Source organism: Topomyia yanbarensis, chromosome 3, assembly GCF_030247195.1.
Source record: "Topomyia yanbarensis strain Yona2022 chromosome 3, ASM3024719v1, whole genome shotgun sequence".
Lineage (NCBI taxonomy): Eukaryota > Metazoa > Arthropoda > Insecta > Diptera > Culicidae > Topomyia > Topomyia yanbarensis.
Window position 1 is genome coordinate 154,812,564 of NC_080672.1, and position 22,982 is coordinate 154,835,545.

At 35.3% G+C, this 22,982-nt stretch overlaps 1 protein-coding gene across 37 annotated transcripts in view; it reads right to left on the bottom strand.

Moving 5' to 3' along the window:
* Nucleotides 1–22,982, bottom strand: part of LOC131692185 (protein muscleblind) — a 782,320-nt gene that overhangs the window by 234,003 nt on the left and 525,335 nt on the right. For 3 of the 37 annotated variants that reach the window (XM_058979080.1, XM_058979079.1, XM_058979073.1), the window contains exon 1: nucleotides 6,492–6,555. The exons of 29 other annotated variants lie outside the window; for them this stretch is intronic. Coding sequence is in view for 2 of the 8 variants with exons in the window: in XM_058979069.1 (XP_058835052.1) it covers nucleotides 6,492–6,555; nucleotides 6,660–6,664 (69 nt within the window). In the remaining 6 variants the exon portion in view is untranslated. 5 more of the 37 variants (XM_058979074.1, XM_058979069.1, XM_058979076.1 and 2 more) reach the window with 3 other exon arrangements.

Below are 22,982 nucleotides of genomic sequence, written 5' to 3' on the forward strand. Positions count from 1 at the left end.
TTTTTTGTGTTTTTGAGATTACCTATTTGGAACTAATTGCTTCTCAGGAACGATGCATACTGCCCATTAACGCTAAGGGTCATATGAATTTTTGTTGAAAATAAGTTATCTGGATTGTATTCTGTATCACCACTGAATCACATTGCATAAATATGTTTGCCAGGTTTGTTTGGAAAATATCGAAACAAAATCCCAAAACGTGGTTGTCTCATCCATAAGGCTCAATGAAAATGTAAAGGTATTTTTTTACAAATCCAAACAAATTACTTCTCCCACGGATTTTTATGTGATAAGTTCTTCGATTCACGGAATCGCAAGCTTACAAAAAAATGTCAGATGCCAAATTTCACATCATTTGGACAATTCTAGACTCCCGCCCACTTCGCTTGTAATTTTTAAAATCGGGAAAATATGGAGGAAAAATATAATAAATGCTATAACTTTTGAAGTAGCAATGAGAAAATTACAATGTATACCTCTTTTAAAAGGAAATAATCTTGGTATTTGAATGGAGATATTTTTGTTTCCAGAAAAATACGGGAAAGTGGGGTACTGGGTCATTTCGTACCCAAAATCCTCTATGTTTAATATTTTTCTGCTCCGCGATGCAAATCATACATGTTTTGCAGTTTTTCTAAAGTGAAAAAATCTCGGAAATTGAACGGAACCTTTTTGACCTTTATCCGAATACGAGAAGTTAGGGTTACACGGCCTTTTGTTATTCATATTAAATATTATCATTTTCTCGAGCATATATCTCTATTATTTTTCAAAAAGGTCGGATTTGCCCCACCTTACCCTTTATCAAAGTTTACCTTAGTAGACTTAATTTGGTAGCTGAATTAAATTTTCTCTTTGGATTCAACCAAACAAAATTTAGTAATTTGGTTGAACGTGTAAAAATTTTACATGTTCAAAAAGTTACATTTTATTTTCTTTTTCCATAAAATGTAACTTTTTGAACATGTAAAATTTTTACACGTTCAACCAAATTACTAAATTTTGTTTGGTTGAATCCGAAGAGAAAATTTAATTCAGCTACCAAATTAAGTTTACTAAGGTAAACTTTGATATAGGGTAAGGTGGGGCAAATCCGACCTTATTGAAAAATAATAGAGATATATGCTCGAGAAAATGATAATATTTAATATGAATAACAAAAGGCCGTATAACCCTAACTTCTCGTATTCGGATAAAGGTCAAAAAGGTTCCGTTCAATTTCCGAGATTTTTTCACTTTAGAAAAAAAATTTTCCATAAAATGTAACTTTTTGAACATGTAAAATTTTTACACGTTCAACCAAATTACTAAATTTTGTTTGGTTGAATCCGAAGAGAAAATTTAATTCAGCTACCAAATTAAGTCTACTAAGGTAAACTTTGATATAGGGTAAGGTGGGGCAAATCCGACCTAGTAAATGGTTTTGGCTGTAAAATGCTCATTTTGCATCGGATCAAGTCGTTTTATATATCAAATTAAAGGTTAGACTCCTGGGCATCTTTCTATATAAAGCATTTTATTTGGATCTTGGGAATATCTTGTGATACAAGCGTTTTACAAAAATGTTCATTTTTGCTGTTTTCAAAAATGGTGGGGTAAACCCGACTCCCTATGTTTTTGGTTGTTTTAGTGCAGCTATTATCCAAATTTTATGGTTTTTCAATGACAAATGAATGAATGTTGTGTTATTAAATTGTATCATGAAGAAAATGGAGTTCAATGTCAATCTTGGAATGCTACAATCACGAACAGTCCCATTTGCATCGGAGCAATTGCTCGACGAATACTATAATCATCATGTTTTTGTGTCTTTCGTTTGTAATTATGAACCATTTTGCTTAAAAATAATAAATAATAACAAAAATATATTCCAATCTGAAAAATAAAAATTTTCTTAGCAAAAAAGCGGTCGGATTTACCCCACTATTTAGTGGTCGGATTTGCCCCACCGCGTCATTTTTCATTACGATGCAATTAAAAAAAAATATGAAAAAGGTTGAACTAAATTCTTCTATGCACTTTGTAGGATTTTAATCAAAGAATTTAAATCCACTTACATTTATTATGCAATCACTTTAACAATCAGAAATATCCTGTAGTCAATGATGCACAAAAGTCAAATCTAAAGTTCTAAAAACACACCTTTTGTCGTTTGAGCATCTCAAGGTAGACTAATGAAATGCTGTCATACCACCATTATGATTATTTTCGATGCTCTACACGACAACATTGATATTAGTTCGCGTAGTGCTTCTGATTTTCGGTAACAGAGGGGGGTCGCGTTTACCCAACGGTCGGATTTGCCCCACCTTGCCCTAACGTACCTTCCTCACTAAAAATTGTACGTTATATCGAAGCATGCAAAATCCTCACAGAATTGTTGTTCATGGTACTTTATTTTGTAGAATTTTGATAACGCGTAACTAATTTTGAATACCTAACCTACAAAGCAGTGTAAAACAACTTTTCTCGTAAGAAAATTATAGTGGTTCTATAAAAAGATGCCGCAATTAATGTTTGTTTACTTAAATGAATTAAATTTATTGAAAATACTCTTATTTTGACCTCTTTCTTAATTATTAAGTCATTAGTCATTATTATTCTGTCTGGGCTTGTGAAGTGTTTTATAATATTCTCACCGTCTCATCAAATAAAAGCAATTTATGAACTTTCATTATTAGAATAGACTATAAAGATCCACTTCTACCCACAATTCAAGAATTTCTGGAAATATATTTCAATTCGCTAACCGATTTCCTAAATACCACATACCGATCGTAAAATGCACAGTTTTGCGTGTAATTACAAATATCATCTCTCACTCTTATTTATTAGATGTGACACATAATAGAATTCGAAAACAATCTTCGATTCTAGTAACCGGATTCAAGAGTCTCATAAACCAGATATATATCACTGGATTCCTCGTAGATCGTCAATGGGAAGTCCTTTCATGTGTCACATGATGGTAACATCAATGTAAAACAAAGTCCAGGGAACTAAATTCTGGAATATCCGAAATCGTAGTTGAATGTGCCCGCATTACTTGCAATATGATTCGTAGATCATAAGGTTGATGTAATTTGATGACCCAAATAATAGTAAAAAGAATCTTTAATCCGATGTACTAAATTCAGGAATTTCAGGAAGCGATTGTATCTGATTGTCATCAAATATGATAGCACTAGACTTGCTAATTTTTGTGGCACAGCATGCTATGAAACTTATACATTGTCATTCGGCCCAGAGAATCAGATTCAGCAGTCCCGAAACCAACCATCAATGGTCACACCAATATTATTATTTTTGTTTTCAGTTAGAACTTACTGATCTTGTATTATTTATTGAGATACATATTTGGTTTTAATAAATTAGGATCATCCGCAAATGTAATTGAAAAAAAATCGCTCTCGTAGCTTTCAATAAAGCAGCCAATTGCTAACATGCACATTAGAAGCCCAATTAGTACCGTAAACCGGGGCGACTTTGATCATCGGGGTGACTTTGATCACTCGAAACTTTTTTCGTAGGTCGCTTATTAAACCAGAATAGTCTACCGAATCATTTTAGTTTGAAATGATTTTTACTCTAAACTTATGAAATATTGGTTTGTTATACTTTTTGAGTATTTTGTTCGGTTTTTGGGTACAAAAACTACAAAAACCGAAATTTGACTTTACCTTATTTTTACGAAGCTTAATAAAGTGTCTATTTTTCATATAACATATAAATCTCAGAATTGAGCAAGAGAGTGGGATGTACCAAATTTACTTTTAAGAGTTTGTTTATTTTAAATATAATTTTTTGTGAAACTAGTTGGCAATTATTTCAATTTTTTTAAGCTAAAACTCGCAACTTTTTTTTTATTATTCAATATTCCAACGTGTTAAAATAGATGAAACATTTTGTACATTGATAAAGCACTGAAATAAAACAATTTTAGCAGTTTCAAAGGTTTTCAGAATCTTTTATTCTAGTTGGACACAAATTATACGAATTTTGGTTAGTCGAATTTTACAGTACATTGAATACTTTGTATAATACCAATTAACATCTATTTAACTAGGAGTATCTTTCCAAAATTAGTTTAAACAAACATTTGAATGAAAAACATTGACATCAATAACTTAATGTGGGTGAACGTGCTGGTTATCAAAGTCACCCCGGAATACGAAAACGGACATCAACTTGAAATCATTTTTGGAAAAATAGCTGTAAGAGGACAATTTTAGGTAAAACCATCCAATCTTGTTCCCCTTACATCAGTACATGGTTTAAAAATATTATTCCAAATGAGAATTTTTTCCTCTTCATCGTGTTGTCGCCCGTAGGGATCGTTTGCATTTAATCAAGCTATTCAAACGAAAAGTGCGAAAGATAGGGCAAATATTGCATTGATTAACCTCGTTTTCTTTCGGTGCTCGTGGCAGGATTTTGTCTGTTGTCGACATTAAAATTTGATCATAATTCTACCAATTCTGCAGTTGCCTGAAAATGTCTTCTTCAGTATAAAATTGCGAAGAATACTGCCGGATAGTCTTTCTTCTAAGGTGTGAATACGAAAAAATGGATTAATCCAAAATCCAATTCGTGGAAGCGATGAATGCGGGTCGAATCGGAAAGTATCAAATTTTGAGAAAGGGAAAGTGTTGGAAAGGGTGATTCAATCAAACTATAAGGAAATTAGGCGAGAAGATTGTTCTCTATTTAACGCTTTTTAATTTGAGACTGTTTGAATAATAAATTGTTTAATTAGGCACGAGCCATCCTACTTCTTGAGAGTGATGGAAGTTGTAGCTTTTCGTTGCAGTACTTTGGAAGAACTTTTGCTGTTCGTCACGTTTGCTTTATTTCCGTTTTCTTCCTTGCACGTCAATCTACGAAAATAATTTGGATCTTTGATTTGTACGCAAAACAATTCCATCACTTTTTGATTGTCTACCGAGCGCCTCATTCACCAGACGAGGTAATTAATCACGATCTGTGGGTGAGATAAGGTTTCGTTCACTCTAGAAAAGCAATCGGAAAATTCTAACGAAACACTGGAGTACTGTGCGTTGGAAACAACCATATAACAGTCGATATAGAGAATCGAAACCACGGACAGCCGAAGATGTTCCATTATTCATGGGTGTTTCCAACTAAAGGGGGAGGTGGTGTTTTACCGTCTGCACTCATTTATTCAAACGCACCATTAATTCCTATTAGACTAGGCTCAGCAGGAAACGACGATCGATTTCGGACGGGGAAAATTTGATTGTTCGAAGATAGGCTTTATACAAGATTGTACAAAACACTTACCGTGTGTTCTCGTATATAATGACTAACATCCAATCTTCAAGGGTGTTTAATGAGTCACGAAATCTATTCATTTTCATTCTGGTGAATAAGTTGTCTTTGTTATTCAAAATGGCATACTGGTAATTGAAAGAGAATTTCTATTGCTTGCGGAAAAGTCAAAACAACTTCCCAGAAGTCATCACTAGAATCTAAGAGATGCCGACCATTCCAATAGCTCTATATTTCAACAACGAAAACTTTCTTCTAGTAAGATATTAACTAAGTCAAAGAAATTATTTTAGCTTCGATACTATGTTAAATTTATTATTTCATTCATAGTTTTTGTTAAATTTAAACTAATTTCTGCCGAATTTTGTTAATTTTAATCTTATTTCAGGGGATAACAAAAGTAGTTTGATAATGGTACATTCAAAATCATTTAGATAAGAACGTCAAAATATTTTAAACTGTTTCTTAATGTTCATTGCTTTTATAAACTCGAATAATGCTCGCAAATAGATATGCCCAATTGCAAACTCCAATTATGCGGGAATGCGAAAAGAAGTGTTATTCCGCCGAAACCGATTGACCACTATTGACTTCAGTACTAGCAATCGACCAATACCGAATTTCCGCTAGTGACTTTTGGCAACAGTTCCATGCAATTTTTAACTGAGGACTAATGTGTATAATGTGATTTTCAATTTTATCGCAAATTTAAAATGTCATGGTTTTTATATTATGGTTAGGGGAGGGGTTTGATAAAAGACTACTTAAATTTATGAGAGGGAGGCGGCTATCTAAAAGTATGAAAAGTCCTTAAACAGGTTAACCGAACTCTTTCGAGGATTGAACCTTATATTCACAGAACGTGCTTACAGTTCTAATTTACTACTACGCTACAATTCACTTATTCTTCAGACCAACCGCACGAAAATCAGTTTATCATTCATCCTTAAACAGAATCTTTTTGCCGTCGGACACACCACTCAGTGGTTCAACGTGCAAGGTTTCTCATTTCCCCGTATTTTTATATTTTGATCCTTTCTACTTCCAAGTGCAGTCTAGCTTCTTGAAGTAATCGCAATTTAGCCGCACATGCGATGCATTTCTCTAATGAAATATAAATTGAAATTATTATAATCTCTCCCTTTCAACCCTGTCCATCCGGTGAACCCGTTCCGCCTCCCGTATTAAGATAATTGGCTTACCAGAGTTTTCTCGTCCATTTTATTCCTTCTGCTGTTGTTTCTTTGCTCTTCCTGCCAATAGTAACTAGTAGAGGACAGAGTGATAGGATAAAAAGAGAAAAAAGTGGAAACAACTGGTTCACTTTTTCTTTCTTGCCTTAGTTTCACTTAAATCTTAAGCAATCTCACTTCATGAAACTTGAGCACTTCTGGTAGCTTCGCTGATCAGACCACTGATGGAAGAACCACGAACCGTGCAGTACGAGAAAATCCGCACCGGGAGAGGAAAAAATGCACCGAGCAGCGGAAAACAGCTTATCTAGCTGCTGATGTTTGGTTGGTGGTTTTTCGTTGCGACTCTCGCTACCTTTTTGTTGAGCTTTGGCTGAACCGTAAGCCAAAGCCGACGCGCAGCGTTTTAACTTTCTTTCTTATCCTTATCTGGGTAATTCACTTTATCAACTGACTTTTCCCTTTTTCCCAGCTCTGCCTTCCACTGTGTATGTTTAATTTAATTTCGTACCAGTAGTGTTGTTTGGTTCATTAGAATCATTCCGGGGTTGCTTACCTGGGAGAGAGAAAGAAAGAAAATACAAATTAGATTGGTTGATTGTTTCTCTGGTTGGATTAGGTGGGTGTAATTGAGCCTGCTTGGAACAGGATCGAAAATTGCTTTTGAGGTAGATATGGAAAGTGGCCATGTTTTGAACAATATTATAGTATGAAATCAAATTAGGATCCCTGTAACGACAATTTCACGCAGCGAATTAGGAATGAAGTGAAATCACACGGCACTCAGTAAATGTCAAATTAGATCCATTCCAAGTGCTTGTTTCTAACAATTACAATGGAACCCAATTCAGAGCTTGTTTGCTTCTAGGTCGAGAAAAAATCACGCAAAATTGTAATCGGATTTAGCAGCCGAAAAGAGGTGCTTTCGCATAAAAAAATATCGCGATAGTCTTCATTGTGTGTGCGGCTGCTAGAGCATTCAAACGTCCACTCTTTTCCACACTCACAAAACGCATGCCAGTAGTCGATAATAATTGATCTGTTCGGAATAATCGTAACACCTATGAGCAGTACGAAAAGGTTGCATAGCCATCACGAGGAATCATGCTCGTTGAATAGAGCTTGCAACGTGTGGGAAAGCACCGGGACTCTTGCCAACTGTAGCAAAAAGTTCTGCATAACATTACTGTGCACAGCGGGCGGAATAAACACTAGACCTGAGCCAGGACAGATAAAAAATGTGAACGCTGGAAGTTTGATAAAAAACAAAAGCTTATTCTCTTCGTCAGGCTCGGACGCAAGTTGGCTGAAATGGTTCCATCGATGCTGAGGGAGTTGTTACATGCTAGCAATGTTCGGTAGGGTTGAAGTCGTTTTCAAATGGCGGCATATGTAACATGTTTGTGTAATTTTAAGTTTTCCTAAATATTTTTCCCAATGTTACAGTTTATAATATAAAAAGGATCCTAATTTAATTGTATCGAAACAAGTGTGGTAGATTTAGTTAATTTTAAAAAGGAAGTGTAATGAAAAAGTCGAAGCCATTGGTAGAATTACACGAAGGTTCTGTCCACAAAATAAGAGATTTGTTAGACGAAATATATATCTCATCAAATTGTTTAAAAAACGGGAATGTGTTTTTATTAGACTTGCGTATTAAAAGGGGTCCGGCATAGCGTAGTTGTAAAATCGATTATTTTGTACGCAGCTCATCTGGGCTCGATTCCCAATCTCTCACATAGGGTTAGAGATTTTTCCAGAAGAGGCGAATGACCCTAAACCTTTTGAAAGGAATTATGAACTAGTCATTCAAAAATATTCAATCAATTTTAAAATGCAAGTAGCCATCTGGCCTTTCGGAGATTATATACTATTCAAGCTTTAAACTTATGTGCATAGTAACTACAGCTAATAACTATAGAGAGGTATAACTACGGTGTTTTAGCGATGTTTTAAAAAAATCGTTTTTTTCCAATATTCTTAAAGTCTGCGAAACTATATCTAATCATTAAATAGTAAATTTCGAAGATATCATTAACATTAGAACCACCCTATTCACTATTTAAATGAACAGAAGAGTCTTTACAGTGCAAAAAAAAATCATGAGAGCGAAGCCGTATATTGCATATTGTATGTCGTAAACTTTTTAACGAAGCTTGACAGAAGGACGGTATCTTTGAAGAAGTTTTAGACAATGCTATTCAGAGTACCTTTTTCGAAGCTACTGATTATGCGGTTTCGAAAGGCATTGTTATAATACTTTTTTGAAAACTTATTTTAATAATTAATTTTTAATTTATAATTTCCTGATAATTTAGAATATAATGTTTCGCGATGTTTTTTATTACATATGCTAAATGGAATAGTCAGAGATCAGAGAAACGATGAAACATCAGCGCGAGAAATCTTAAAAGTTTATTGAAATCGATGGTAAAGTGTAAGGAAATTGATAGAAGGACAATCGAGTAATAATTGTTGCTTTGTAAATAATTGAATGAATTTCTGTTAGGGTTTTTTTAAAAACTAACTTTTGTTCTCATTTCGTAATTTTCAGTTGAGCGATTCTCGAGTTATCATGTCCACTACAAGTGATGAAAAAACCGCGCTGTGGAGCGAAGGTCGGGTAAAAAATACAATTAATTTTTTTTGTAAGTACTTTATAATATTCACAGCCTTATTATGGAAAGTTAGAGAAAATGATGTAAATTTCTAACAACTAACGAAGTGCCCTGGAGACCGGGGCTGGTTGAACGAATTTTGCTTTCAGAATTTCTGTACTCATTCTGGTTAGACTTTTTGATAAACGGTTTGCGCTGTCATGAAGATACAACACTCGAGCGCACGTGTGATTTTTTTCATTTATGAAACAAAATCAGGGAAAAGTTTTTAACAATCAAATGCGGAGTGAAAACTCGGCCAACCAACCCCAGAATCGTTTTATAAACAACTAGCTAAAACCATAAATCATATACATAAAGGGCGAACACGAAATTATTGCGACACCGAAAATGTCATGCCAATTTTCTTTAATGTTTAAAATCAAACCAAAATTTTAGGGTAGTTTTATACATATATTTACTTCAAAAATCAAAAGAAATGGAGCCTTGAGTGTAAAATTGAACGCATTTTCGCTTGATGCCCTCCATCAATGTCTTTACAGTGTCATCCGGTACCAGTTTCTCAGTTTTTTTCCATTTTCTTAACATGTCCTTCTCGTCTTTGACTGTCTTCTCGCTCTTCCAAAGTTCCCGCTTCATCATTGCCCAGTACTGCTCCACCGGGCGCAGCTCCGGACAGTTTAGTGGATTCATGTCCGTTGGAACAAAATGGACAGAATTGGCCTCATACCACTCCAGGACACTTTTGGAATAGTGGCATGATGCCAAATCTGGCCAAAATAGCGGAGCTTCGTCGTGCTGCTGCAAGAACGGCAAAAGGCGCTTCTCGAGGCACTCAGATTTGTAGATATCGCCATTTACTGTGCCCTTTTTCACGAAGGCTCACTCCTCAATCCGCAAGAGCAGATGGCTTGCCAAATGAGATATTTGGAGGCGAACTTCCACATTTTCTTCTTCTTACATTTGTCTCCCACATAGAACTTGATCTTGCCGGTGAAAAACTCCAACCCCGGAATATGCTTAAAATCGGCTTTTATATACGTTTCGTCGTCCATCACACAGCAGCCATATTTTGTCAGCATCTTCTCGTAGAGCTTCCGTGCCCGAGTTTTAGCCGTCGATTGTTGCCGCTCATCGCGGTTTGGGAAGTTCTGTACCTTGTATGTATGTAGTCCAGCTCTCTTCTTTACATTCTGGACGTAGCTCTGCGACATGCCAAATCACGGCTTGAGACGTTGGGATTTGATTTAATCATCCGCTTCACCTTTCCCTCCGTCTTTTTGTTCTCCGGTCCCGGTTTTCTTCCAGCTCCTTTGCCGTGGTCCAACGTCAACCGCTCCTGGAACGGCTTCAACACTCTGGAGTCGGTTGAATGGTGAATGTTCAACATTTTTCCCAACTGTAGGAAATTCCAGGTGTTTGGGAAGAATTTGTTCTCTCGACTCGCGTTGGTTCACCTCCATTTTCGTTGAATCGAAAAACACGACTTCGAGTTTGACAGCATGTAAACAATACACATCAATGAGAAAATGTGCAAAATTTGGTTGATTTTTACCCAATGGGAAAAAAAGTTATGCCGTGTTGAATGTGTCGCAATAATTTCGTGTTCGCCTTTTACATATAGATTTCCAATTTTTAATTAATTTTAATTCACTGTGTGAATAGCAAGGAAAGCAGACAGCCGAACAGGACAAATCGTTCGTCAGTTTGCAGAAGATGTGAATGAATGGAGTGTGTTTGGAGCGAATTTATGCGTTCAACGACGGCTAAAGCGTAGTAGGCTGAAACGTAACGTAGCAACGAAGAAAGAAGGTTTCGTTTTCTAATTTCACCGAAAAAAATCAATAAATCAAATACAATTTAGCGGTGACCAATAAAACCTAAATTTAAGATCAAAATTGGCTGCCGTTTGGATATTTTTTTGATGCAACACCTTAGTTATCAATAGAATGAATGCAACACCTTAGTTATAAATAGAAGATTAAGGTAGATAGTTCAAAATTGAAGGATTATTATTGTAGATTTTCAAAAATCAAAAGTGTTGCAGAAGGCGCCAGTGTATCAATATCCGAAATATTTTGACCTAAGCTTCTATCCTGAAATCATCCCTGAATCTTTTATACTTTTGGGCAATGTTCGTAAATTTCCTAGCTGACCGGTACGCTATTCATAGGTTTTTGGACACCTACCAGACGGCAACATTTTCCGGCAGGCAGCAAATGCAAATGAGGAATAGCGAGAATCGATTGGAATTGAATAGCTGGCTCCCTCTGCAGATCGAGCTTTGTGCACATTCGGATGGTTGAAAGCTGGACGAAGTGGCGCGTCGTGGCATCATCGGTATGACTACATGACACGGTCAAGTGTTGTGCGGGTATGTTTTAAGCCTATAAATTCCCATGTTTGTCAAACATAGAATGCGTGAGAGACAGGGAAGTTTTTTTCATCAATATGACCGTTGTTTCAAGGCGGAAGCACAAACAACTCTAGCATCACTGTAGCTGTGGTTGCTATGAACGGTGGCCTATTTTTTGCAATCAGGAACCTTGCGGGAGTTCCGGTTTCAGCGCGGACCTGGGTATATTGGGCGGTTTGGCTGCGATACGTGATATCTACCCCAGGTTCGAAATCGTGTTGTATTTGTACGGAGCATCAATTCAAAATTTTCCGTTCGGGTGTGCAACAATATTTGAATAAACAATCTATACCCATTTTGAGCCAAACACGGCACAGTTTCTGGTTAGCTTGTCAGTACGAATCGAAACGGACGAACTGCACTTTACTTAATGTAGCAGAGCTATTTAAAAATTTCACGTCATATGCCATTCGACTCAGTTCGTCGAGATCGGAAAATGGCAGTGTATGTATGTATGTATGTGTGTATATGTGTGTATGTGGAAAAAATGTCACCTCTGTTTCTCAGAGATGGCTGGACCGATTTGCACAAACTTAGTCTCAAATGAAAGGTAAAACTTTCGCATCGGTTGTTATTGAATTTTTTATTCATTGGACTTCCGGTTCCGGAGTTACGGGTTGAAGAGTGCTGCCACACAGTAAATTCCCATTCAAACTGAAATGAAAAATTCTCAGTAGTAAGGGAGTAGTAAGGAAAAATTTAAAAATCGAATTTGTATTTTTGATGTCAAATGACTTTAAAATGCACGAAACGTCAAGATTTTATGTAATCTCGAAAAAATTGACAAAAATTGACTTTTTTGGACTTTGGCACATTTTTGCCTTTCTTATATAGAAAGGTTATGCAATCACTCTAAAAATCGTCAATCTAATATTTTTTTTACATATAGCCTTAGGTAGGAGTATGCAGTTAGTTAGAGGTTGCTCCTTTAAAATTAAAACTAGTTTAAAATTTCTCATCAAGTTGAAAATTTTCGGCAGGGTCCCCCTGGATCTTCCTCCTTGATCCGCTGCTGGTTTCAAGCGATTTTTCAGTGTCGATACATAGTATCTCAAGATCGGCTATCGATCCTTTGTATGTATGTGCAAATCTTACTAAATATGTAATATACATTTCCACCATTGTATTGAACATAACCAGCCATGGGATCATAGTTTGGACAAATAAATAAATATCAAATGAAAAAGGCACAATTGCACCATTAGTTGGATTAAAACACGTTCATATAACTCTCTCATTGGATATTATATCGATTGATAGACATAATGTATCGTGAAGTTATTCGTAACACATACTACAACTCAGGAAAAAGATCGCAACCCCATGGGACATCATCAATGCGACAAATTTAGAAAATCAAATTAAATCAATGGTAAAGCGAAAGAAAATGGCCTTCAAAATAGATGGACGAATTATTACTAATGCTTTGTGTATAAATAATTTAGGTTCTTCAACCAATTCATTAAGTATGGAAAAACTGAATTTCCCTAAAGCTCCATTTAAAAAAAATAAAATACCGTCGAGCGGGGTTATTTTGGATATGTGGGGCTACTTTGCACACTTTAGTTTTTCAATATTTACTAACAGACGCGCTTTTATTAGTTTTATTATACATTTGACATTTGTAGAGCCATGTCTTTTAAACATGTTGCATATGCCTTTTTCTTAATACTGTTTACCAAAACAAATAAAACACTTTAAGAGTCGATAAAAGTGATTGGAGGCTCGTAAAATAAGACTGCTCAACAAAACAGAAAATCTTTAGTGTACCGGGACCACATACTGTTTTTCGGAAAGAAGATGAAAAATGGCGTTTTCCGTTTGTTTCTAGTACGTCAGGATCGGTTTTTATGAGCATTTGAAGATTTTTGTGTCTTTTAAAAAGTTGTTTTTAATATCATTATCAACAACTTTACCGAAGATACCAAGCCTCTAAATAATGTTTTGAGTTTATTCTCCGTAATTTTGTCCAAGAGAATTAATTACCAAAATTGTTTTTTTTAAGGGATGCTCTGAATTATGTTGTAAAATTTCTTTGAAGACATTGATCCTCCAACGTTGGTGGTTGCGAAATAATGTGATCTTGGCCGTGAAAAAACTGGTTTCGAAACTTTATTTCAGAATTCTTGACATAAAAAGTGCATAACTTCAGAACGTGGCCTTGTGTACTAATTACGCCATCAATTTAGCACTCAAACATACGTCATAAATAGCCCCTTTTTCACTTTTTTTAATTTCGCGAAAATTTTAATCCCACCTGGCTATTTTTATAGTTGATAATTCAAAAAATCTTTAAATGTTCTTAAAAACCTATTCTGACATACTAGAAATAAACTGATATTGCCATTTTCCGTCATTTTCCTTTTTTCTATACGAAAAACAATACGCAGTCTCAACCCACTCAAGTTTTTCTGACAAGTAACGTTGAAAACGATAAATTAAAATGAATCCCTTATTTTAGAAAATGCGATAAATGCGTGATGCTTTATTGTTGAAAAGCCTCTGATATCGATATAAATTAATGATATTTCAACGAAAGTAAATAAAACTAGTTAATTTTTATTTTATATCGAATTCAAGAAGTGTGCAAAGTAGCCCCTAGCTAGTCCACAAAAATATTGTTGAACGCTATATGAACAACTTTTTTATGTGTGAACCAATTCCGCTCATATTTGGCATAAATAATACGTACACGATGACGATCTGATCTGTGCTGATATGATACAAATCCATTGATTATTAAAGGAGTTATAATTCGTCAAAATTGAAAAATTGATAAAAAGTGCGCAAAGAAGCCCCGCAAGACGGTATGTTGAAAAAAGTTAAAAACGGGCCCTTATACCCTAACCGTTCATTTAGGAAGTGAGCCCGATGGCTTTGAGATACTCTCTTATATATAAATAAATAAATATATATATATATATATATATATATATATATATATATATATATATATATATATATATATATATATATATATATATATATATATATATATATATATATATATATATATATATATATATATATATATATATATATATATATATATATATATATATATATATATATATATATATATATATATATATATATATATATATATATATATATATATATATATATATATATATATATATATATATATATATATATATATATATATATATATATATATATATATATATATATATATATATATATAATAGGTATATATAAAAGTCATGTATGTATGTGAAAATATATACGTAGTAGACCATTACTATGGAGCGCGTTTGTGTGCTATCTACCCGCCAGGCGCTTCGGAATAAATTGTGATTTTATCTTTTTGTTGAAAGTCTCAGCAACGTGCTACGGGTATTAGCTAGTATAATATATAATGACCTAATTCGCATCGTAACTAGTAATTTTCAGTAGAATTGTGCAATTATAACCAACTAATTGTTTATAAAAGCATTTTACCGATTCAATGAAGTCCAATATTGTTCATAACAAAAAGTCACTGATCGACGAAAATCCACGTTTATGTATCTCTTGTCATCAATTTCACTTTTTCACTCTTTTTTATGCTAAGCTACTGATTTTCTATCCTGAAGGAAAAGAACACCAGTACCAGTAAGTGCTCACCACTTGAACGTGCAACATTTTTCACATCATCATTGCGTTGGCTGCGCTGCTGTGGGCTAAGTTTCTTCATCTTCCGGTTAAACCCTGATGCTTCGTCGCCAGCCACACTGTCGCAGAGATGGATGGATCGGGGATGTACGGGGGATAGCATCGTTGACAGAATCGTTTCATTCCGGTAGACAGCAGGGTGACAGCGATGATGAGGATTATGAAGAGGATGATTAAGCTACACTCACACCTGATATCCTGCTAGTCACTGGAAGAACAGACAGGCTAGTATCAGAAACAGTAGTAGTCGTACCCTGGTGGTAATTCGAGTGAGTGGGTATATGTGAGTGAGAGATTTTTTGTTCTGCTGGCTGCTTTGCTCATTACTTATCATCACGGGTATGAAGTTTCCTGGTTGGTGGTACTAAAACTGATTGAGATAGGCGAGGAGTACTTTTGATTCGACGAATTGGGATCTTTTTAAGAGTATATAGTATTAAAACTAATCCTATGTAATGTTTAGTGAAAATAATGATTTTTTCAGTTGAATTCATTAGAAAATTGCGACAAATTACCAGTCAGTATAGCTTTATATGTTCAGATTTGCAAACTTTGTCTAAATTTTGTGTTTACATTCCTCGCTATTAGTCCTCAAAATATGTTGATTTTATTTGTATAAGTTGATTGAAACTAGTTCTGTAGTTAACCTCATTCAGTGAACCATTTCTGCGATTGCCGGAGGAATAAAATAAATTTTTTGTTGTATAAAATTTACTGACAGAGAAACAGACCTTATGATTTACCTCCAATTAAATTCTGACAGAACGTATAGATATTTATATAACAAATGAAGCTGTCGATCTCATTAGATGTCTATATCTTTCCATATCAAGCGGCTGTACAAATCAGTGAACAAAAAGTGATTTTACCATCGAGTTTCTGAGCTCACGGTTTATATCAGGTATCTGCTTCGGTTTAAGCAATAAATCTACTGGTGCACGACATTAGGCATAAAACTTGTTTTAATCCACCTAGTGGTGCAATTGTAACTTTCTCGTTTATCTAAACTATAATTCTATGACTGGTTATGTTCAATATAATTGTGGGAATGTCTACATTCTTAAAACACCTATATACAATGGCTCACCATCCACGAACTTGATGAGCTGGCGTCGTGTCGACGCTGAAACACTTGAAATAAAAAATATGTCATACCTGACTAGCTTTTTCAACAATAGGATTCTAAAAATATATTATTGATTGGCGTTGTTATGGCTTTTTCCCCGAAACCCTTTTTTATTCAAGAGCTTTGTGGTGATCACGATTAAAGATCAACATATCAACTAAAAAAATATCATTAGTATATGAGCGTTCCTCGTACCTTAACGATTAGTTGAATAAATAATATTTTTTTTCCTGCATTCAGGAACGTTTTTTCGTTATTTTAGGCCCTAAAATTGTATTAAAAAATTCTCATCCACAAAACAAAAATTTATGCCCATAAAATAAATCGTTAAGGTACATAAAACATTAATTACGATCAATTGAAAAAAAAATTGAATGAAATTAGTTGAGTGGCAATCGTGATCTCGGAAAACCATTTTTGGAAAAGCGACTTTTCGAGTTTAAGATTTTAAGTTACTACTACTCTTGGTAGACGAAGTGCTCGTGGAAGCGCTGTAACTTTCGATCCAGAAGTTTGGAAAAATATTGTCAAGGAATTGTAGTTTTAGATAAAGTAATAAAAAAATCGATTATTTGAAAAATAAAAAGGTATGTAACCCCTTAAGTGTCACCCGCAAACAACAAGCTACAGTTTTAAAAGTTTTTAAAATTCAACTAAAACAGATACGTTTAACTTGAAATTATTCATTCGTTGAGAACTTAGCATTATAATATAAAACAGCTTGCATAGTTTCTATAAACAGTCTATAATTTACATATTCGGCAAAAATGCATTGCGCGAACATCCCAAAAAATGCAACAAGATATGAAAATAATGTTAGATACATTAATTTGACATAAACCTCACAGTATACAAATGCAGCAACAGTTAGGTATACATATTCACTATGCTGGCTCGAGAACGAATTCTGCCACAACAAAGATGAAAAGCTGCGATTTACCAGTTTATTACATAAACACGCCTTTCTCGACGGATATACCAGTAAAGCTTTGGTAAAATCGTGCAACCCACTTTGGTCCATTTTTCAGCATTAAAATTAAATTTTATTTCAAAATATTATATGTTCTCGTGTTGTTTAATTAGATACCGGCAAGAGCGGCAACGAAGACGGTAACAACGACATAGTCAGTTCACGATAACGTTGCAAAAGGCACTACACTCTCATATATAGGGAACTCGTTATAGTTCGTAGTAGCTTCCAGGTGACACTTTTTTCCTTCCGTTCCGATTCTTTAACGACTTTGTCCTGCCGTCATCATCTCGTAGCTGGAAAGTGTCGACCGGATCGTCGTATGGCAGAGGGAAACTTAGTGGCGACAGTCCGGAGAATGATGGCACTCTCGTGTGGGATACTGCATGCGGGATAATACTTTGTTTGGCTTAGGGTACACAAAACAGATTATCGCAGATTTTATTAGTTTGATAAGATTACGATGACATCCTTTAGCGAAGTTAAGAATCAGATTCTTCTGCTTCACACTATCCGTATAAGACTAGCTTAGAACAGCAGAAGGAAAACACGCATAAATTTGCGAAATGGCATCATATTATGAAGTGTCTACAGGTTTGGTTATGTCAATATAGCTTCGTAGGGGTAATGACTTTTAGTACACCGTCGGGGGAAACATCAGTGCGAGATCAGACGCGATTTTTTGTATAAATGTTTAGTTTATTGACTGTTTGAAATAAAGACTATTAAACTGTCAGTTATCATTGGATCTAGTTAAAAATAACGTTTATTAGCGGCAGCAAAGTTGACTATTTCGAAGTGTTAGTTTTCTCTTTTTATCTAAATTTGACATTTTTTCCAAAAACTCTGTAAAAAAGTTGTACTTTAAAGTTGTACTTTAAAAAGGTATGTAACCCCTTAAGTGTCACCCGCAAACAACAAGCTACAGTTTTAAAAGTTTTTAAAATTCAACTAAAACAGATACGTTTAACTTGAAATTATTCATTCGTTGAGAACTTAGCATTATAATATAAAACAGCTTGCATAGTTTCTATAAACAGTCTATAATTTACATATTCGGCAAAAATGCATTGCGCGAACATCCCAAAAAATGCAACAAGATATGAAAATAATGTTAGATACATTAATTTGACATAAACCTCACAGTATACAAATGCAGCAACAGTTAGGTATACATATTCACTATGCTGGCTCGAGAACGAATTCTGCCACAACAAAGATGAAAAGCTGCGATTTACCAGTTTATTACATAAACACGCCTTTCTCGACGGATATACCAGTAAAGCTTTGGTAAAATCGTGCAACCCACTTTGGTCCATTTTTCAGCACCGATTGTATGGAAGTAAGATTTAATATATTTTCCTATCTTTAATATACGATCTCGCGCCTGCTTTCACTTTTCTTGCTGCTCTACATCTCGGTGGTAAATTGTCGAAAAGCTTTCCGCATTTCCCCCTTCCGGCCACACAGTTTGTGCATGTGGTTGGAGACTTCAAATTCTTTACTGTTTTGTTTGCTTCCACAACCGCCACCACTACCAGAATAAGCAAGCATGGCCCGAGAGGATTAAGCAGGCAGGTGGTGAAAAGGAAAGGATAAGTTTAATCAAGTGCAACCCTGCATGTACTACGAACAGAAGGATCATATATTAATTTCTATTCGTGAGAACTGACAGACAACTTGAAGCCCCTTGTGAGAGTGGGTTAGTCCTTGGCAAATATTGTTTCTGTCGAAAGATATTCCGCGCTGTTTCCAAATTGCTTCATTTTAGCATCTTTCCGTCGAACATCTGTCAACTATTTAGGTGGTGAGAAATGCATTCCATCGGTTGTACAAACAACCTCGACTCATGTTGGAATTTAGCAAATTGGAAATGTTTTTCAGAGATCGCCCCCATCAAAACTGTCTCTCGAAAAAAATAAATTATTGTTACACTTTTTATTAACCTTTAAAAAACTTTCGGGAAATGGAAACACGTGACAACTAAGTTATAAATTTACGCTCCTTACCACACCCTATTGCTTGATGGTATCCTCGGTTAGTACGTGATATGTTGCTGTTCGGTAGATCCACCCGAACACGGAAGATGAAACAGTTCAGTCTCCGCAAGGGATGTGGTTTATGCAGGCAGCCATTTGTTCTTTTGGGGCTACTTGATGGGTTGTGTTTCCTGTTAAGATATGCACACAGAACATGTTTAATCCCATGTTTTTAATCAACGTATACAATTATTTTCGCGGTCGACGAGCACCCGGACGTTTCGTTGCGGAATTGAAGCCAGCTGAATCTTTGGCTGAATGTTCGGTGTGCGTTGACGGGGAAAGAATGTAAACAGCACAAGAAGACAAATTCGTGTAGGTAGGTAGTGATGAATGTGAATTCCAATTTTCTTATGCTCAAGTGCAACTTTTGGCACGTAGTCGGCGTTGGCAGTACGCGGAAAAGGCTCTAACGACCTCCGTTATGCAGTCGTAAAAGTAGCACCAGCCACAGAAACAGTGACATACTGATGCAAGATATTCTTCCGAAGCAGGGAGCAGAAGATAATGTGCATTAAATGTGCTCATAAATTTTATTTCAAAATATTATATGTTCTCGTGTTGTTTAATTAGATACCGGCAAGAGCGGCAACGAAGACGGTAACAACGACATAGTCAGTTCACGATAACGTTGCAAAAGGCACTACACTCTCATATATAGGGAACTCGTTATAGTTCGTAGTAGCTTCCAGGTGACACTTTTTTCCTTCCGTTCCGATTCTTTAACGACTTTGTCCTGCCGTCATCATCTCGTAGCTGGAAAGTGTCGACCGGATCGTCGTATGGCAGAGGGAAACTTAGTGGCGACAGTCCGGAGAATGATGGCACTCTCGTGTGGGATACTGCATGCGGGATAATACTTTGTTTGGCTTAGGGTACACAAAACAGATTATCGCAGATTTTATTAGTTTGATAAGATTACGATGACATCCTTTAGCGAAGTTAAGAATCAGATTCTTCTGCTTCACACTATCCGTATAAGACTAGCTTAGAACAGCAGAAGGAAAACACGCATAAATTTGCGAAATGGCATCATATTATGAAGTGTCTACAGGTTTGGTTATGTCAATATAGCTTCGTAGGGGTAATGACTTTTAGTACACCGTCGGGGGAAACATCAGTGCGAGATCAGACGCGATTTTTTGTATAAATGTTTAGTTTATTGACTGTTTGAAATAAAGACTATTAAACTGTCAGTTATCATTGGATCTAGTTAAAAATAACGTTTATTAGCGGCAGCAAAGTTGACTATTTCGAAGTGTTAGTTTTCTCTTTTTATCTAAATTTGACATTTTTTCCAAAAACTCTGTAAAAAAGTTGTACTTTAAAGTTGTACTTTACGTGAAAAATTTTACCTGTAGACTTTAACGCTCGGGGACGGGCATGGCGTAGTTGGTAAATCGATTGTCTTGTACGCAGCTCACCTGGGTTCGATTCCCAACCAGCTCATAGGGTTAGAGATTTTCCCAAAAGAGATTTCTCTAACCCGAAAAGAGCCGAATGACCCTAAGGTTAAACCATCTATAATTAAAAAAACTAACGCTTAATTTTATAATAAATATTAACGACGAAAAGTATTGTCGATCACAGACTGCTTAAATATAGTGTGCGTAAGAATTGAAGAACTCTAATTAAGAGTGTGCATAAAATTTTCACCATAGTAATTTTTGAACCGACGAATGTTCTAGATTCTAATACAAATACAGTAATGTTTCGATTATATCACGCTCATAAATCTATATATGCATGCATTTATCAGCGTTTTTACATATGCATATGTACGTATCTATGTATGCATATGTAAATCAGTATGTACCTACCTAGGTTTGATATAATCGAAAAATTACTGTATTCGATTATTTTAAAGTAGAGAAAATACTCATGATCTTAATATACTCCATAAGCATGAATTTGTAAATTGTGACCAATACAAATTTATCAAATTTGGTGGCAGAAAATTTTGAACAGAAATATGTTTAAATAATCGATCTCTTATTTTTAATATCTTGCGGAATCCAGTCCATTTGGAAACCTAATATTTTATTTATTCTGTTAGTTTAGGCAAATATAATATAAAATTTACAAAAGAGACAGTATCAACATCAATATCAACATCTATTTTGCCTTCGGTAGCCAAAACCTTTAAAATTTTATTTAATTTTTTTATTCTGTTTCAACTAGTGAAAATCCCTTAGGCTAAGCAAAGGTAATAAAATACAAGTACTATTATTGTCGCAACACCTGATGGTAACGAATACTGTACCAATAGGGTTCTTTGATCACATTCCCTTTTACTTATAGAAACATCGCTGACCAATAATTATTTAAACATTTTTCATCTTATCCTAAGCATCGATTAATGTGGTTGTGAAATGCAATTCATCGTTATATTATTAGTTTATTAAAATTAACAGATATAACATTTTTCTTACAAGCAGGCTGAATTGCCTATGAAGGATTGTACTGACAATAAACCACTTAATACGGTCTATGTGTTGGAATCCAATAGCGGATCCTAGAAAATCTCCCAAATGGTAAATCCAGTATTATCTTAATACTCGTGAAAAGAATCGAACCGCGAAGAGCATGTTCCGTTAACTCTATAATGAAAGTTATGAAACATATTTCGTTTGACAAATGCCATTTGACGATTTAACTATCTTGACAAAGCTGAATAATTATTATTAAAATTATACTCATTTACAAAGAACTTTCGTGGCACAAGATTTGGTTGAGTTGTATTTTTTATAATCTTCAGAAAAGTTGACTATACAGGCATTGGCCAATTAAGAAACCATCTACTGATTCATTTTTGGAATTTAATTAACATAAACTAACATAATCCTGATCAGTTCCAAATCTCAGTTAAAATCTTTACCTACCCTGTCTACAGCTCATAAAATGATACACTTTCACTACCACTCATCAAAGGGTCAAAGTTCATTAACACAAAATCTCTGACGAGCACTGCATTCACAACCGCATCAACTTTACGTACTTTATAAAGTCATATCACAGGCCGAAGATGAACCAGCAATGTTTCCCCGCAAACCCAAACTCAAACCAAGGATACTGTGGTACAGCAGTTGTGAAACAAAAGATCGCTAACAATAACAACTCTTGGGTATTGCAAAAAATCAACATGCTAACCAACTGCTGTCGCTGGTCGTCGTCAACATCAGCAAACTAATATCCTCTTCGGTACTAAGGGTTGGTCGTGGGGGGAGTGAAAAAAATGCAAGTGACAATATCATGTCACGGAAACAGAGTCGTGTCGTTGTTGGTACTGGGTATTGCGGACATAATTCTTGCCGCGTGCTTTGCAAACTCTAGTACCACTGACTGGCTGACTCCTGCACAAGCAAAAGATCCCGGAAAAGCCTCTCGAAATGTTTTCAGCCACTCAAGTGCACTCAGTTACTTGTTCGGTGGGTGGTTCTGTTGTTTTGGTAGCTTCGTACGCTCTCCCATCTCAGCGTCTAGATCCGCTTAATATCCTCAATATCCTTTCCCGAGAAAAAATGCAAATATTCGCAGGAATCTCAGTCAGGAAAATCCGCTTTACCCATTGTTTATTTCTCCCCGGTTCGCGTGTAATGTGAACGGCTTCAGAAAAAGGTGACATACTGAAGAAAAAGTATTGTTTTGTGATCATT